General features: G+C 30.7%; 1 protein-coding gene across 1 annotated transcript; it reads left to right on the forward strand.

Moving 5' to 3' along the window:
• The first annotated feature begins 578 nt into the window (after window positions 1-578).
• On the forward strand, window positions 579-14423 carry LOC120091295 (ABC transporter G family member 34-like). Its single transcript, XM_090307183.1, has 20 exons — window positions 579-1264; window positions 1357-1477; window positions 5131-5219; window positions 6369-6453; window positions 7176-7466; window positions 8579-8669; window positions 8762-9662; window positions 9739-9899; window positions 10015-10118; window positions 10233-10398; window positions 10531-10608; window positions 10750-10856; window positions 11035-11367; window positions 11464-11754; window positions 11830-11913; window positions 12341-12474; window positions 12558-12785; window positions 12887-13058; window positions 13605-13859; window positions 13942-14423. The coding sequence occupies exons 1-20, from the start codon at window positions 951-953 to the stop codon at window positions 14209-14211; spliced, it is 4275 nt and encodes a 1424-aa protein (XP_090163309.1). The 5' UTR covers window positions 579-950; the 3' UTR covers window positions 14212-14423.
• The last annotated feature ends 3578 nt before the right edge of the window (window positions 14424-18001 follow it).

Consider the following 18001-nt stretch of genomic DNA (forward strand, 5'->3'; position numbering starts at 1 on the left):
ACGAACATTTTAAAGGTTTAACTACAAAAATTAAGTAAATATGAACTACAAGGAGTATAGCTCAATAGTCCTATGTTTCAAACTTGAAAATATTTTCTCACTAAATTTATTGAATATCCTAGTTGAATCTGATTGATGTAGTCGACATTTATGAAGTTTATTTCTTTATTGACGAGGTAGAGGCCTCAAGTATTGAAATGAGAATTCTTTCATTCTCTCACGTTTGCCGCAACCAAAATGCATTGGTGCACCATGAACTGCATAAAGAGTAAGTAGGGATGCTTAAAAAATTCGATGACTCGAAAAAACCAATCAACTCAATCCAATCCAACCCATAAACACCTTCTTCATTCTTCAAATTTTGAGTGGTTCACTCTATGTCTAGTGATGTAATAATCTAGTTTGTTGCATGTTTGATTGTTTATTCTTAAAAAAAAAAAAAAGAAAAAAAGAAAAACTCTCATTTTCACTCATTATATATATAAAAAAATAAATAAAAAAAAATAAAAATGTTGATTTGTAAATATCATGAATATAGATAATTTAAAAAGAACAGAAGAAAAAGAAAGAATTTTTGAAAAAATATATAGCTTCTTCAACTACATGTCAGCGTCGTCATCAGATAACAGAGCCGATTTGTTCTACTTAAATGGATTTGAATCTCTTTCTTTTTCTCTCATTCAAATCTTCTTCTATTTCCATTCTTCTCCACGTTCCTCTGTCGCTTCCATCATTCAATTTCTTCATCTCACACCGTCGCAGCCTTACGGCGGAGCCACACAACGACGTCGCCGGAAGACTCAAAAGGAGAGACGAGTCAAATAATACGCCGAATGCTCGTATACTCTTCTTTTCTCCATTGACGATCAATGCGCAATGATTTCCTGATGGTTCAATTTGCAATTTCTAGGGTTTTCTGAATTTCAATAAGAAGGCAGAAATAAGAACTCATGGCTACGAGCCGAATCGCGAGTAGCATGCGAGAGGCATGGGAGACACCGGGGGAGGCGTTTCCGAGAAGCGGAAGGATGGAGGAAGAGGAAGAAGAGTTGCGATGGGCGGCGATCGAGCGGCTTCCGACGTACGAACGGATGAGGAAGGGGATAATCCGGCAGGTTAAGGAGAACGGAAGAATGGTTGAGGAGGTGGTGGATGTGACGGCGCTGGGATATGTGGAGAGGAAAGAACTGATGGAAAGGATTGTGAAAGTGGTTGAAGAAGATAATGAGAAATTTCTGAGACGGATGAGAGAAAGAACGGATAGGTAAGATTTAAGAAGAAGAAGAAGAAGAAGAAGAAAGAACTCTAGAATTGGAATTGAAATTGAAAATTGAAATCATTGTTTGATTGATGCAGAGTAGGGATTGAAATCCCGAAAATTGAAGTTCGTTTCGAGAATTTGTCAGTTGAAGGAGACGTTCACGTTGGGAGCAGAGCTTTGCCGTCTCTGCTCAATGTTACACTCAACACCTTTGAGGTATTTTTACATTTTCAATTCCCAACTCTCTCTCTCTCAAACAAAAACAATTTTTTAATTCAAAGAAAAATAAGGTAAATCCCAATCAATTTTATGGATCGATATTTGAGTTTTATTTTAGTTTCATTCATATCTTTCAAAATTTATATTTTTAATTTCGATTTGCCGATCTTTGTACTTAATAGCTGCTGTAAATATTAAGTGGAAATCGGAAAAAAAAATACAATTTCAATTTTGAGGGTTAATATCTCTTAATTAGTTTAAAAGAATTAAAAGAAATATGATTAATTAACTTTCACTATTTTTTATCCTTATTAAAATAATTTTAAATTTATAATTTATAATTATTTTAAATTAATTAATAGAAAATAATCTCAAAGATTGAAGTGAATATTTAGTGAAAATCGAAATTAAAAATGTCAATCTTAAAATTTAGAGATTAAATTGAACCAAAATTCAAATTTCAAAGATAAAATTATAACATTTTGAAATGTAAAAGACTAAATTGAAATCAAACTCAATGACTAAAAATGTGACATTTTAAAACTTAGATACTAAATAAAACAATACCAACATGATGATAAAAAATATATTTTCCAAAAAATAAAAATAAGAATAAACTTCCAACTTTTGTTTGAATTAAAAATATAAATGAAAAAAATATACTTTTAAGTCTCGAATTTTGAGGACAAACAAGTTCACATGCCATTTAATTCCATCTCTTAAATTATTTTTTAAGAAATTAAATTTAAAAAAAAAAAACTCAAATTTATTTTAAGTCACATGTAGGACGGGGAATCCCCGATTTGATCGGGGATGGGGTCAAACTGGAAAATTTTTTTGGGGCTCCATCCGGGAACGGGGATGGTATCTCCGCCCCGACCTCGACCCCGACCCCGATTAATCCCCGACTTCGATATTATATAGTTATATTTTTAATATTTTATAAATATATATTTATAATATATAAAATAACTTATTTATATATATATATTTATAATGTATACTATAGATTTATAGTGTTATGAGCCTAATATTGAATATATAAATTCTAAATTTAAGTCCAAAAGTTCATCCCAAACTTAAAAAATTAAAAGAAAAAATGAGAAATCCTTACGAGGATCCAATAGGGGATTCCCCGTGGGGAATTAGTAGGGGAATCCCTGCCCTCGTCCCGGCGGGGACAGGGGCGGAGATGGGGGAATTTCCCAGGACGGGGACGGGGGACCCTCCCCCGCCCCAGCTCGGCCCCATTACCAACCCTAGTCACATGTCTAAATAGTATAGTCATGTGCTCAAACATGTTAATGCAATAAAGTATCAACTTTGTTTAAAGATCTTTTTTAATCAATTGCCTTAATAGAATTTTTAAAAATATATTAAAGGTAAAATTAAGAATTTTAAAAGATTAAAGGTTGAATTGACTGTCTTCGATCTTAGATTGAAGGTTTGATCCATTGTTGTATTAAAAAAATATTAGGCACCTTTGGACATAACATTTATTTTAGGTCTCATTTGGTAACCATTTTATTTTTTGTTTTTCGTTTTAGAAAATTAGGCCTATTTCCTTTTCATTTCTTACCATGATTTGCATCTTTCTTGCAATGGTTGAATTCTTAGCCAAATTCCAAAAAAAAAATTTAAAAAAATTAAAAACTTTTTTTTCAAAATTTTGCTCGTTTCCTTTTTTAATTTTTAGTAAAAAAAAATATATATATAGATAACAAAAGAAGATATTTGGAGATGAAAGTAATGTTCATAATTTTCAAAAAGAAAAATAAAAAACTAAGGCTCCATTTGGTAATCATTTTTTTTTGTTTGTGTTTTTTAAAATTAAATCTATAAACACTACTTTCACCACCAAATTTCATACCTTGTTACCTACTTTTTACCAATAATTTAAAAAATCAAGTCAAATTTTGAAAACTAAAAAGGTAACTTTTCAAAATTTGTTTTTGTTTTTGGAATTTGGCTAAGAATTCAACCCTTGTATTTAATAAAGATGTAAATCAATGTAAGAAATGGGGAGAAAATAAACTTAATTATTAAAAACAAAACGAAATGGTTATCAAACAGAACCTTAAGAGTGTGTTTACTATTTGCTACAATTCTTACTATTTTATATTCATCATTTTTTATTATTTATTTATTATAGTGTTTATTATTTCCTTTTCAAACTAAAATAGTTTACACCATAAACATATATTGTTAAAACTTAAACTAAAATAATCTACACCACAAACACAAACTATCATAACCTATGAATAATAATTTAGGACTATAACAACTTTTTAATTTAAGGTTCTTATTCAATGGAAAAGGCTAGAATCCTTTATCAAAATTTGGGACCCACTCACTAGGCTTAAATATATGCATGGGTTGGTTGCTATTAAATAGTTTAGAAGAAATGACAAAATAAAGTTTTTTCTTTAACCAAACTATGGTGGGGAAGTTTGCAACAATTTAATAAATTGTAAGCTCTACATAGTATTTGTTTATTCTTTAAACTAAATGTGAGTAAATCATAAATATATGAACAATAATTTTACATGTGGAATAGTAATAAGATGTGTTTATGTTCTCAAGGAAAAAAAACGTAAAAAAAATTAAGAAAGATATATGTTTTAGAAATAGTTGTGTTTGATCAATTTTAATTTAAAGAAAAAAGGAAAAGAAAAGAAAAGAGAAAAATAGTAATGTTTGAGAAATAAACGTCTTGAAAGCATCACGTCAAACAAATTATTATCTTAAATTTCAAAAGTGGAAGTACAAGAATGAGAGAAGAACAAATGATCTCTTTTAAAATTATATATATTTTTCAAAAAAAATTATTTAAATGATAAAATTATTAAAAATATTTACAAATTATAGCAAAATATCACAATCTATCTGCGATAAATCGATAGACTACTATCTGTGTCTATCATGACACATATAGATATCATGACACATATAGATATGTCGGGTTTATCGCAGATAGACAATAAAATTTTGCTATATTTATAAATATTTTGGTTTATTTTCCTATATTTGAAAATGCTTTTTTTTATTAAAAAAATATCTATATTAGCAAAAAATAATAAAAACTAATTTAATTATTTTAAGTAATTAATGGATATTAACATAAAGAACCAAAGTTGAATTATTCTGAAAAAGAAAAAACGAAAAGTAAATATTTAGTAAAAAATCAAGGATAAAAATGTAAATTTTAAAACCTATAAATCAAATGAAAATAAAAGTCAAGATGTAATATTTTGTAACTTAGGAACTGAATGGAAGTTAAATTAAAAATAGAAGGTTGAGAGGTAAAAGTGTTACAATTTGTAACATAAGGACGAAATAGAAAGTATGTTCAAAATTTAATGATGAAAAAAGATATTTTTTTTACTAGAATAAATGTGTTATTGATAAAAACGGGCCCTTTCAACTTTAATTTTGAAAATGGGTCCATTTTTAGAAAGATTTTTTTTAGGATCTTTATGGTAAAAGTCCTAAATGCCCTCATTAGCGTTGAACCTTTAAAGCTCGATGTTTTCACCAACTTTTTTAACCCTTTTTTTCATCTACTTTTATCAAAATTGAATAGGACACGTGTCAAGCATGTAATCATGTTCTCTTCTAATTATTTTTGCTTTGAATGTTACGAAAAACAGAGCTTGCTTGGGTTGATTGGGTTGGTTCCATCCAAGAAGAGAAAAATTCATATACTTAAAGGTGTCAATGGAATTATCAAACCTTCAAGGTACATATCTTTTTTAATTAAAAAAATAATAATAAAATACCATTTTAGTCCTCGAGCTTATAGAGTTATTCAATTTTAGTTCATATACTTTCAATAAATCTTACATTTAGTTCTTCAAAGTTAATTTTTATCGAAATTAATCACATAATAATACAAATTTTTAGGCAAGAAAATACACAATCTATATGTTCCCAAAATTTATATTGAAAAGCTTAATAGTTATGAAAAAAAATTTAAAAACCAATAATAATCTAGGGACTTAATTTTAAATATATTTGAAGGTTCAAAGACTAAAATTAGATTTGAAAGTAATGGACTAAAATTCAAAATAGTATTTCAACAAAAAAAAATATTACCCTTCTTTAGTTTTTTAAATATTAATTTATTTTGTCTTTGGGAGGTATTTAATAAAATGACTTCACTTGAACGACAACTGTGTCCTTGAGTTCTACGATATTTAATAAAAAAGTGTTGCATCTATCCTGTCTTTGAGAAATTTGTGTTTGCTTGTTTATTTTATTTTAATTCCAAAGTTTTCAAAATATTCTATTATAGAACATAACTTTGTATTAAACCATTTTAGTCATGGTCAAGTTTTTATCAATTACTTAACAAAAATGCGACATATATAGACACATCTTTTGTTTATAATGTCAATGTGTACATGGCCATTATTTTATATTTGTTGAATAATTATTGACAATAACTAAATACTTTCCATGAACTAAAAAAAACAAAACATGAACATGCTAGAACTACTTTTTACACGGCTTTGAAGACTCTTTTTAAAGAAAACAAATGGAAAATTTCATTTAGTATAAATGTATACTAATTTCCATTAACAACTTTTTATTGGCACGAACTTTTTAGATTCAAATTTTCATACCTCATTGTTGTACTAAAAAGGGGGAAAAAGTTTATCTACTCTTTAAATTATTATCACTACTAATATATGGAAAATTTTCATACTACCTCCAATTGCCACGCCGGCATTTAAAAATAGAATGGGGTCTACTAGTATTAAAAAAAAAATCATGAAGATAAATTTCTAGTGTGAACAAAAAGAGTATGGTAACCGTGTAGTACTACAAGTTTTCCCTTCAATGATGTTTGTTCTATTGAATTTTGACATTAATTTCTCATTTTCAGGATGACATTACTTCTGGGTCCTCCAAGCTCTGGGAAAACTACCTTGTTGTTGGCACTTGCTGGAAAACTCGGCAAAAATTTAAAGGTTTTAAATTCAATACATTGGTGATTTCTTTTTATCTATCTATCTATATATATATATATATAAAATGTTTTTTAATAAATCATAACCATTATTTGTTTTAGGTTTATCTTGTTAAATTTCATGTTTATTCCATCTTCGTCTCTAATTCTTTTTAAAAGGTTTATTTAGTCTCTGAAGTTTATACAAGAAAACTATTATAGTAACTTCCGTATTTTTTAAAAAAAATTAAAAATCCAACATAAGCACAAGCAATTCTGGCCTCTTAATCGAGTGTGTTATGCCTAAACCAGTTGAACTTTGCTAAAGTTGGTGACCTCTATACATATTTAAAGCTGTGTGATTGATCAAGTTTTAAATTTTAGAACCGATTCAAACTCATATATGTTAAACAATCAATAGAAGAATTAACAACAATGAATAAACTTAAGTTATTTACGTATTTGTCATATTTACGTATTTGTCATATTTACGTTTATGACCCTAGGGTTTAGAGAAACTCTCTTTAACTCTAAAGGCGCCTCAATTCTGTAATATGTATTACCTTTTCTAATAAAATTGTTCTCCCTTTGTTCTATGGATATAGCTAACACATTGTTAGTTAACCACATAAACCTATTTTCTATTTATTTTTAGTTGTTGATTCTTAACACCAAGGGATTAAAGCAAACTAATGAAAAGTTGAAGCAGAAAAGCAAAATTAATCATATTCAAAATGTTAATAGGAAAGTGGGAAAGTGACATATTGTGGCCATGAAATGCATGAGTTTGTGCCTGAAAGAACCTGTGCTTATATCAGTCAACATGATCTTCACTGTGGAGAGATGACAGTGAGAGAGACATTAGATTTCTCTGGTCGTTGCTTGGGAGTTGGGACAAGATATCAACTTATGACTGAGCTCACAAGAAGAGAGAAACAAGCAGGCATTAAACCAGACCCTGAGATTGATGCCTTCATGAAGGCCATCTCTGTTTCAGGCCAAAAAGCAAGTTTGGTCACAGATTACGTTCTCAAGGTTAGCACTTTCGACTACTCTTCATTTTTCTAATACATTTCTATGCCTTTACTTTCACATTGTCCATATACGGGTTTGTATTTAAATTGTTAAATCACTAATCAACCCAAATGCTTAAGTTGATGGATTACGGTAAATTTAATTATATTAGTACTTGAACACTCCCCTTTACTTGTGTGGAAATTGTTGGAATAGATGGTATGTGAAACTTCTTGTACGGTTGCATCCTTAGAGTTGCATTCATTCATGAATGGTTGTGTATTTTAAATCTTAACCAACTTGAAGAAGGGATATGACTGTACGAATGACAATAAAATTGGTTTAAAAATATGTCTCTTCTTCAAATTGGATTTTCACCTTTTCCATCGGCACTTCTCCTATAAAACTTTTCTCCCATTTAAAAAATTTGTTGAAGTTTGTTTTACTCCACTAAGTAAAGTTCATTGGATCTTGTGGACAAGGTGCTGGTTCCATAAGAAAAGTAATTTGTTTTATTCTAGGAGATGATTGCTCTTAAAACTCAGCACTAGAGTGAGTAAACTTGTCTTAAAGAGACGACGTGAATTCGTTGGACTCAAATATTCTCTTGTATATAAGGTTTTGTATTTTCTAATTTTTTTTTAATGGTAATTTCTGATAAAAATATATATATATATTAATTAGAGAGGAAACGACATTACAAAGTTTGAACATAGAATCTTTTGTTCTGGTACCATGTTTAATCACCAGTCAACCTAGAATGGGTTGTGGTAAATTTTATTATATCAATACTTAAACAAATATCATGTAGAAGCTAAAATTGATATGTCGTATAGTTGCACTATGTCAACTTTTGTCTGCATGTTAGTGTTGATTACTATTTTAACCGAATATTTGAGGCTTCTAAACAGTTAGTTTAGTCAAAGACTACATTCTTGAGAAGCTAGCATGATATTGCATTTTTAAAACCATATTAAATTTGTTTTCAATACTATTTAGCATAATAAAATGAAATATATAAAAGTAAGGAGACCAGAATGTTATCAAGGGTGTAGGATTGTGACTATAATTATCTCAAATAGTGTATATTTTGACAATATTTTGGGATGAGTTGATAAGTAAATTTTGAACAGGTACTTGGGTTGGAAGTTTGTGCTGATATTTTAGTTGGTGATGAAATGAGGAGGGGAATCTCTGGAGGCCAGAAGAAACGTCTTACTACAGGTTGAGAGCATGTTCAGTTTTCGTCTTTTCGATGTCGTTTTTGCAGTTTTGTGCCTAAATTTTAATTAAAAGAACGGGGAAAATATGTGTAGGGGAGATGCTGGTAGGGCCAGCAAAGGCTATGTTTATGGATGAAATATCAACAGGCTTAGACAGTTCTACCACATTTCAGATATGCAAGTTCATGAGGCAAATGGTTCATATAATGGATATAACAATGGTCATTTCTCTGCTACAACCAGCTCCTGAAACTTTTAATCTATTTGATGATATCATTCTACTTTCCGAAGGTCAAATTGTGTACCAAGGTCCAAGAGAAAAAGTCCTTGATTTCTTTAAATTTATGGGATTTAGATGCCCAGAAAGGAAAGGAGTTGCTGATTTCTTACAAGAAGTGACATCAAAAAAGGACCAAGAACAATACTGGTATAAAAAAAACAAATCATATAGATTCATTTCTGTTCCTAAATTTTGTCAGGGATTCAAGTCTTTTACCATTGGTCAACAACTTGCCTCTGATCTTGAAGTGCCTTACGACAAATCTAGAGCTCACCCAGCTGCATTAGTCACAGAGAAATATGGTTTATCAAGCTGGGAGTTATTCAAGGCATGCTATTCAAGAGAAATACTGATAATGAAACGAAATGCATTTGTCTACGTTTTCAAGACGGTCCAGATCACCATCATGTCCATCATTGCTATGACTGTGTTTTTAAGGACTGAAATGAAAGTGGGCACCGTAATTGGTGGAAACAAGTTCATTGGAGCCTTGTTTTTTAGTCTCGTGAATGTCATGTTTAATGGAATTGCAGAATTGGCTCTCACTATTTTCAGGTTCCCAGTGTTCTTTAGACAGAGGGATTTCTTGTTCTATCCTGCTTGGGCATTCAGCTTGCCTATTTTTCTCCTCAGAATTCCTCTATCTCTCGTAGAATCAGGAATATGGACTCTTCTAACTTATTACACGATTGGGTTTGCTCCTGCTCCTAGTAGGTAAATATATTTCCTTTCCTTCTTTTTCATTTGTTAACAAAAACAATCTTTATTTACCTGTCTATTGATTCTCTAGGTTCTTCAAGCAATTTTTGGCCTTCTTTGCCACTCATCAAACAGCTCTATCACTATTTCGACTTATGGCTGCAGTTGGAAGAACGCTAGTTGTAGCAACTACTTTGGGCACCTTTGCTCTTTTAGTAGTTTTGTTGCTGGGAGGTTTCATTATTGATAAAGGTAAGTGATTATTCTCCTTTGATTATGGCTAAATTGTAACTCTAAAACATGTTACTTTAGTAGCGATGCTAATATTTTTGTTTGCCAACTTTTGGTTTCCTTCTGTGCTCATTAGATAACATTGGTCCATGGATGATTTGGGGCTTTTATATGTCTCCCATGATGTATGGACAAAATGCCATTGTCATCAATGAGTTTCTAGACGACAGATGGAGCACGGTAAATCTTAGCTTGAATAACGATTGTGGATAAATGATTGGAAATTATATTAAATTTAGGTATCTGTTCTTTTTTCCATCATAATAACTCAAAAGCTAGCTTTGCCTAATGCAGAAAAATACAGATAGTAGGATTAATGAACCTACAGTTGGGAAAGTGATCCTTGCTAGTAGGGGTTTCTTTAAGGAAGAACGTTGGTACTGGATCTGCATTGCTGCACTTTTCGGCTTTAATCTTCTCTTCAACCTTCTATTTACAATAGCTTTGACTTACTTGAATCGTAAATCATCTCAACCCTTCATTTATTCAAGAATATAATTTGATGTGCCCATTTAAATGATGACGATGATGATTATTATTATTATTATCATTATCGTCGTAACGGTACTGATCCTTTTGAATCTATTTTCAGCGCTTATTGATGTAAAGGCTTTCATTAGCATGAATGAAGACAAGAAGAAAACAAAAAAGAATAGGTCCAATGCACAAGGTTTGAGTTTCGAGTTTCGAAAGAGGAATTTGCATTATCGAAGTTCTTTTGGACTTCTAGTAATCCTTTCTTTAATTAGCACTATGATATTTTTGAAAGAATAATCATAGGCACTAACAATCAAAATTATCAAATCTTCAGAAATAGCTACTGATTCAGATCAATTGCAAAGGAGAGGAATGGTTTTGCCTTTCCAGCCACTTTCACTTGCATTCAACCATGTTAACTATTACGTGGATACGCCTACTGTAAGTTAACTTAAGTTTGTAAGTATTTAGATTGGCTTTCCAAGTGTTTAAAGATATTTTTTTCTGCACTTAAGAACTCTTTTCTAAGCACTTAGAAAATCATTCTAAACAAGCTCTAAGGTTTTGTATGAATGTTGTTTTGAACCCGTTAAAACTATCTCAACGTCTTCCAATTTAGGAAATGAAGATGCATGGGATTGAGAAAGATCGTCTTCAACTTTTAGAAGATGTTAGTGGAGCTTTTCGACCAGGGATATTAACAGCTCTTGTGGGTGTTAGTGGTGCTGGGAAAACTACTCTCCTAGATGTATTAGCTGGGAGAAAGACCAGTGGTTATATCGAAGGAAGTATATACATCTCTGGTTATCCAAAGAAGCAATCAACCTTTGCTCGAGTAAGTGGCTATTGTGAACAAACTGATATTCATTCGCCTCACGTCACTGTCTATGAGTCTCTCCTGTTTTCTGCTTGGCTCCGGCTTTCCTCTAATGTTGATACCAAAACAAGAAAGGTATATTTTCCCACTAGAAACTCTTGCAGTTTTATGCTTCCAGTTGATCAGAATGTTATTGAAGTATTACTGAATGACTATTCTTCATTGATGTAGATGTTTGTGGAAGAAGTTATGGAACTAATAGAACTAGATAGATTGAGAGATGCTTTAGTGGGGCTTCCAGGAGTAGATGGTCTATCAACAGAACAAAGGAAGAGATTGACAATAGCAGTGGAGTTGGTTGCTAATCCATCGATTATATTCATGGACGAACCAACTTCTGGTCTTGATGCTAGATCTGCTGCCATTGTTATGCGTACCGTGCGAAATACAGTCGATACTGGGAGAACCGTTGTATGCACAATTCACCAACCAAGCATAGACATTTTTGAAGCTTTTGATGAGGTACCATTGAACAGTCTAAATGATTGTTTATCGCTACGCCATTTCTAGTTCTCTAAACTTAAATGCATAATGTAGTTATTGCTCATGAAACGTGGTGGACAAATGATTTATGCCGGACCTCTTGGTGAGCGATCTTGCAAACTCATTGAATATTTTGAGGTGAGTATATATGTTTTGATTGTTATATGAGGATCTTACATCAAAAAAATGAAAAGACTTCACATTTTTTTATAAAACACATAGATTACTCCTCTCATTATCAATTGGTTTTGAGATAGAACTTGATGTTTATCTGATATGGTATCATAGCCCATGAAGTCCAAGTGGGTAATCGATCCAAAATTCGAACATGTCCTAAGAATGGTAAACCTAAAGAAGTGCACCATCTTGAAGGATACATGTTGAAGATCCCACATCGGAAAGATGAAGAGACCTCACAATCTTTATAAGATACATGAGTTATTCCTCTTGTTGCTATGTGGCTTTGAGATGGAATCCCGTGTTTCTCTAATATGTTATGTATGTGTAATGTGTGTGTTTTCATTATCTACTCAAGTGCTTGATTTTGGTGGCTGTTTGATGGTAGGCTATTCCAGGGATTCCAAAGATTGAAAATGGTCAGAATCCTGCTACATGGATGCTTGAGGTTACTGCTCCTCCAATGGAGGCTCAACTAGATATTGATTTTGCTGATACTTTTGCTAAATCTCCTGTTTATCGGTATGTATGATTGTGCTTTAAGTCCACATATCAGCTCGAGTTTCTATTTTTTTTTTTCTTAGCATGGTAAATTATTACTTCAGGAGGAACCAAGAACTTATAATGGAGCTTAGTACTCCAGCTCCAGGGTCCAAAGACCTACACTTCCCAACCGAATACTCGCAATCGTTTTTCTTTCAATGCAAAGCTTGCTTCTGGAAACAACATCAATCTTATTGGAGACACACTCAATACAATGCCATACGCTTCTTCATTACAATAGTTATTGGAACCTTATTTGGTCTAATTTTCTGGAACAAGGGACAAAAATTGTAAGGTTTCTTCACTGGCCTATTTAATTTTGTTTGTCTGTGACATCCTACTATTTTATTGATGTTTTTTAAATGTTTGTGTCGTTTCTGTACTTCAACAGAACCAAGCAACAAGATGTGTTGAATGTTATTGGTGCTATATATTCTGCTGTCATATTCCTTGGAGCTACCAATGCTTCATCTGTGCAGTCTGTGGTTGCTATCGAAAGAACGGCTTTCTATCGAGAAAGAGCTGCCGGAATGTATTCCGCCTTGCCGTATGCATTTGCTCAGGTGACAAAAGTTATTCACCCCTTCACAAATCACCACTAGACCCAAAAACTTAATCTTAATTGAATAAACTAGGTAAGTTTATGTTATGAAAAAATCTCTCATTACTATAGCATAAAAATCAATAAAAATAACAGACGAATTAAAAAAAATCAATAAAAATAAGAAATGCAAGGATTTACTTAGCTTATACCTCTCACATAGCTAGAAGTGTTTATAATTAGGATAACTTTGAAATCAAAGCTATAGACTAGTACTTGGAGCTTATCACTTTCTTAAATCTTTCATTGTAAGATTGCTTTCTTCTAAGTTCTAAGATTTTGTCCAAATCCTACCGTTCAATCTTTTTAATATATTTTTAACTCTTGCTCACGTGTGGGCAACATGTGATCCAACATGTAGTACATTATATGAAATAAGAAGGTGAAGATTATACTACTAAGGTTTTATGTAAAAATTCCTACCATGTTAATCATAACTAGATGGTAGATTAAGTTTAAGATGAATATAATCTAACCAAAGATTAAACCTTTTTTTTTTTGTTTGCAGGTGGCAATTGAGACTATCTATGTTTCTGTTCAATCTATAATTTATAGTCTCATTATTTATAGCATGATTGGATTTGAATGGAAAGTGGGGAAGTTTCTACTGTTTTGTTACTTAGTTTTGATGTGTTTCACATACTTCACTCTGTATGGGATGATGGTTGTAGCATTGACTCCAAACCACCACATTGCAGCCATTGTCATGTCCTTCTTTATTGGCTTTTGGAACTTGTTCACTGGTTTTCTCATTCCTCGACCGGTAAATGACGTCCAAATTCGATATTTCGATCTTCGATCCATTTTCTAACATCTCGAACTCATGGTTAAACCAATACTTGTAGGTAATCCCCATTTGGTGGAGATGGTATTATTGGGCTAATCCTGTGGCTTGGACTATATATGGCATTGTTGCTTCTCAAGTTGGTGACAGAGACAGTCTTGTTCAGATACCAGGATTCGGTAATGTAGGATTAAAGATGTTCCTTAAAGAAGGGTTCGGGTACGACCACGACTTCATCCCAGTTGTCGTCGCAACTCATGTTGTCTGGGTTCTCATCTTCTTCTTTGTGTTTGCCTATGGAATCAAATTCCTTAACTTCCAAAGGAGATAGGCAATACTTGTTATGTGGAATTTGTTAGTTCATTACATTTTTACTTACCTTTGTATCATAGGAACTCAATTATTTCATAGTGATAAATGAGGAAAGAAAACAAAGTTCCCTCTTTCCTTGTTCATCTTTGTCCTCTTAATAGTGCCTAAAAGCACTTTTCACATTTTGTATGATGTTTGACTATGTAATAAAAAAGTATTATTTTCTGTCTATATTATATATTTTTTGGACCATGGATTTTGTGGGTTTTGCGATTAAAAAAAACATTAATTTTATAATTTATTAACTCATTGCATTGTAGTCTGGACTTCACAACTTCATTCTTTGTTTCAAACACGCCTAAAAACAAAACATATATTTAGTAAAAGTTTTTTGAACATATAATTAAAACACTTTTAAAATATACTTGGAAGGATTGGAAAGAAGTTTAAATTTCTAAAACAAAATTTCTTTGAGAACCAGAAGTTACCTTCATCTGATGCATCTTTTAGAGGGCGTTTAGGGCAAGAAGTTAGTTATTATAGTTTTATGTTATTATAGTTGGGTTATAATAGTTTGTGTATGGATTGTAGATTATTTTAGTTTAAATTATAATAATATGTATTTGAGGTATAAACTGTTTTAGTTTGATAAGGAAATAGTAAACATTGTAACAAATAATAAAAAAATGATGAATTTATAATAGTAAGAACTGTAGCAAATAGTAAATACAGTAGTAAATGAGAGTTTTGAAATAGTATTGGCTATAGTTAATTGGAGGTTTTGAAATAGTATTTTTGGTACAAATTAGTAGTTATTATAGTCTTATGATAGCTTTTGTCCCAAATGTCCCCTTGAAGATTAAATCTTATAGGGATGCAAACTAAAAAGAAGACCTAATGAAAATAACTTAATTGAATTTTTTGGTAAGTTGGAGCAAAATGTAGAAATGTTATCTAGGGTATGTTTGGAAGTGATAGTTGGAGTAGTGATTTTAGAAAAAGAGATTTAGGTATAATTGATTTTGTAAAATTGATTTTTAAACAATCAAATTTATCTTCAAACTTTTTAAAGTGGATGAGCTCGTTTGGATTGATTTTAGAAAAGAAAAAAATGTTGTTAAAAAAAGTCATTTTTATTTTAACACATTTGATAAAAATTGATTCAACTACACTTGAAAAGTTATTTTGAGCAATTGTCAAACATTTCAATTTCTTCAAACATAACTTATTTTTTAAATCAAACACTTGAAAATGTATTCCAACACACCCTTCAAATATTGAAAAGTGATTTTAAATTATTATATTTGATTCTAAAAGTGAATTTATAGTTACCTAATTACTCAAAATTTGTATTTTTCTATTTGAGAAATTATTATTTAACTAAATAATTATGGTAAATATCTATATCTATTTATTTTATTATTAAATTCTTATATGCACGGTTGATATGTTGAGTAAGGTGAATGTTTATAATAGATATCGAAAGAAAATTCAAAATATATAATTGTTTGTTTTATTAACAATTAATGACAAATAATATTGGTCATCTTTTTCTCCAGTATTTAAAATTAAAAAAATAATTTCACAAATAACTAACCAAAACAACATTTTAATAAAAACTCAATTAGATAGCCATTTTGGGATCGATTCCCGGTCAATCACTTAACAAAAATAACCTATCAACTAATTCCTCCAAAATCAATTTTAACCCATGTCAATTACCATAACTTTAATGAAAATTGATTTTGGCAAGAAATAAAGTAATTTTAACCATCTCAAAATTATTCCAAATATACCCTTTAACATGTGGCAATTTGATTATCATCCTTCTAAACGGCTGGCATTTATGGATGTGGGGTTAAACTATAATTTTTAGTTTCTCTCCCATCTCTAACGGTCTAAAATTGTCGACTATGTTATTGTTCCGTCTCTCTGAATAAATTTCTTCAAAATGTGATAATGTACTCGATTAGTTATGAATGGTTCCATTTTTCTTAAAGTTGGTTGTGGTGTTGGGGTCATTTTCCACCTATAACTTATCCTCGTTATTCATTACTCATCATTAGTCCATTTGGGGTGTGTTGGAGTTTTTTTTTTGAAGTATTTAATTTTGAAAATTAATCATTTTAGGAAAAAGTTTGAAGTATTTTGTAACATTCAAAATAAGCTTTGAGACACTTTTAAAGTGTATATTTTAAATAGTTTTTATAAAAAAAAATTAAATAAAAATGACATTTTAAAATATTTTTTCTCTAGTCAATCTAAACTGACCCTTAACATATGAGCCAAAGTTGCACACGTATCTATAGGTTTATGTTGCTTTATTTTATCTTTTATCATCTAATTGTCATGTTTTTCTTGTGCCAAATATGTCCGTGTCTGTTGTCAAGGATAAATGGAGGACCCCACCTTTGAGATTTTTTAAGATGTATATTGATACAACTATTGAAAGTAGGAAGGTGGGCCTTGGAGTTGTTGTTCATAATGCCAACGACGAGAACTTGATGGTTATAAAAAAGCTCTAGCCTCTCATGGGTTTAGTGGTACTTGCTTAGGCTATCATCCTCTATGAAGGTAGTTTCTAGGACTTTGAAAGCTAGTATTTACCTTTTTAAGGGAATGTTTAGTGCATAAGTTTGGAATGTTAAGTTTGGGATTAAAGCTAGGAGGTTTAGATAGTCTGGGTTTAAGAAAATTATGTTGAAGTGTAGGTTTTGAAAGTTTGAGTGTAAAAAACATGTATTTGGAGCGTAGGTTTAGGAAGCTCGGGAACGAAGTGCAGATTTATAAATCTTGAGTTTTTGAAATATTTTTTTGTATTTAATCTGTGGTTAGGTTTTAAATTAGTTTAAATTTGTCATCTTAATTATTTTAATAAAGTTATGTTTAAAATAAACTTAAAAAATAGAAGAATATTTGTTTTTTTAAAAAAAATTTTGAAATTGAGATTTGACTAACATTATAATTTTATTTAATTTGTTGTTTTAATAATTTGATATTTTGATTTTACTAGTTTTGAAATAAAATTTCATAAACTTTTGTTACTTTAACTAATTTAAATTAGGACTTTCTACACATATAACCAAAATAATCATACCTACTTACACAATTGCAATCTAATGAGTAGGGGTGTTCATGGGTTGTGTTGGGTTAGGTTAAGGGTGTTTTTTGGACTAACTCGAAAATTTGGGTTGGTTGGGTTGGCACTCCAAAAGATCCAAATAAAGTCAACTCAACCTAACCCAGCCCTTAAAATTTAATTGGGTTAGATTAGATTCTCGGGTTATAACTTATTTTTCTTTTTTAATTAAGAATATGTAAATTTATATACAACACATATAACTAATAACTAAAATCTCATAAAATTCAAATATTAAATGTCAACTGTCTATGATATTTAGTCATTTTAAAAGACAAATATTAAAAAGTCACAAACTAATCAATACAAAATAATCAAAATTTAAACACACATATATTATCATTATTAATAATAATATATATAAAATTCCGGTTGGGTTTGATCACCCAAAATTTTTTAACCAACCCACGACCCAACCCAATCCAACAAAAAAAAAATTTAACCTAACCCAACTTTTACATTTTGATTTGATTAGTCTGGATTGTTTGGGTTGTCGGGTTGTTTTCAACCCCCTACTAATGCACTATTATGTTACATGAAAATCTAGCTATATTTACTTTTTTAGCTCTTCTTGTAGTTATGAACTTTTCAAAAGAGTTTTTCTTTTTCTTTTTTTCTCATAGACCTTGTGGAATAATTAACTTATAGATAGACAATCAATTTTTAGTTA

The sequence above is a fragment of the Benincasa hispida genome, chromosome 11, assembly GCF_027475165.1.
Source record: "Benincasa hispida cultivar pf3 chromosome 11, pf3_genome.v1.1, whole genome shotgun sequence".
NCBI classification, from domain to species: Eukaryota; Viridiplantae; Streptophyta; class Magnoliopsida; order Cucurbitales; family Cucurbitaceae; genus Benincasa; species Benincasa hispida.

Bases quoted from the DNA above. Each gene is read 5' to 3' on its own strand.
- LOC120091295 (XM_090307183.1), top strand. From the start codon at position 951: ATGGCTACGAGCCGAATCGCGAGTAGCATGCGAGAGGCATGGGAGACA. The intron at 1,265-1,356 runs GTAAGATTTAAG...TGATTGATGCAG, and splicing joins ATGAGAGAAAGAACGGATAG to AGTAGGGATTGAAATCCCGA. The intron at 12,786-12,886 runs GTAAGGTTTCTT...GTACTTCAACAG, and splicing joins TGGAACAAGGGACAAAAATT to AACCAAGCAACAAGATGTGT.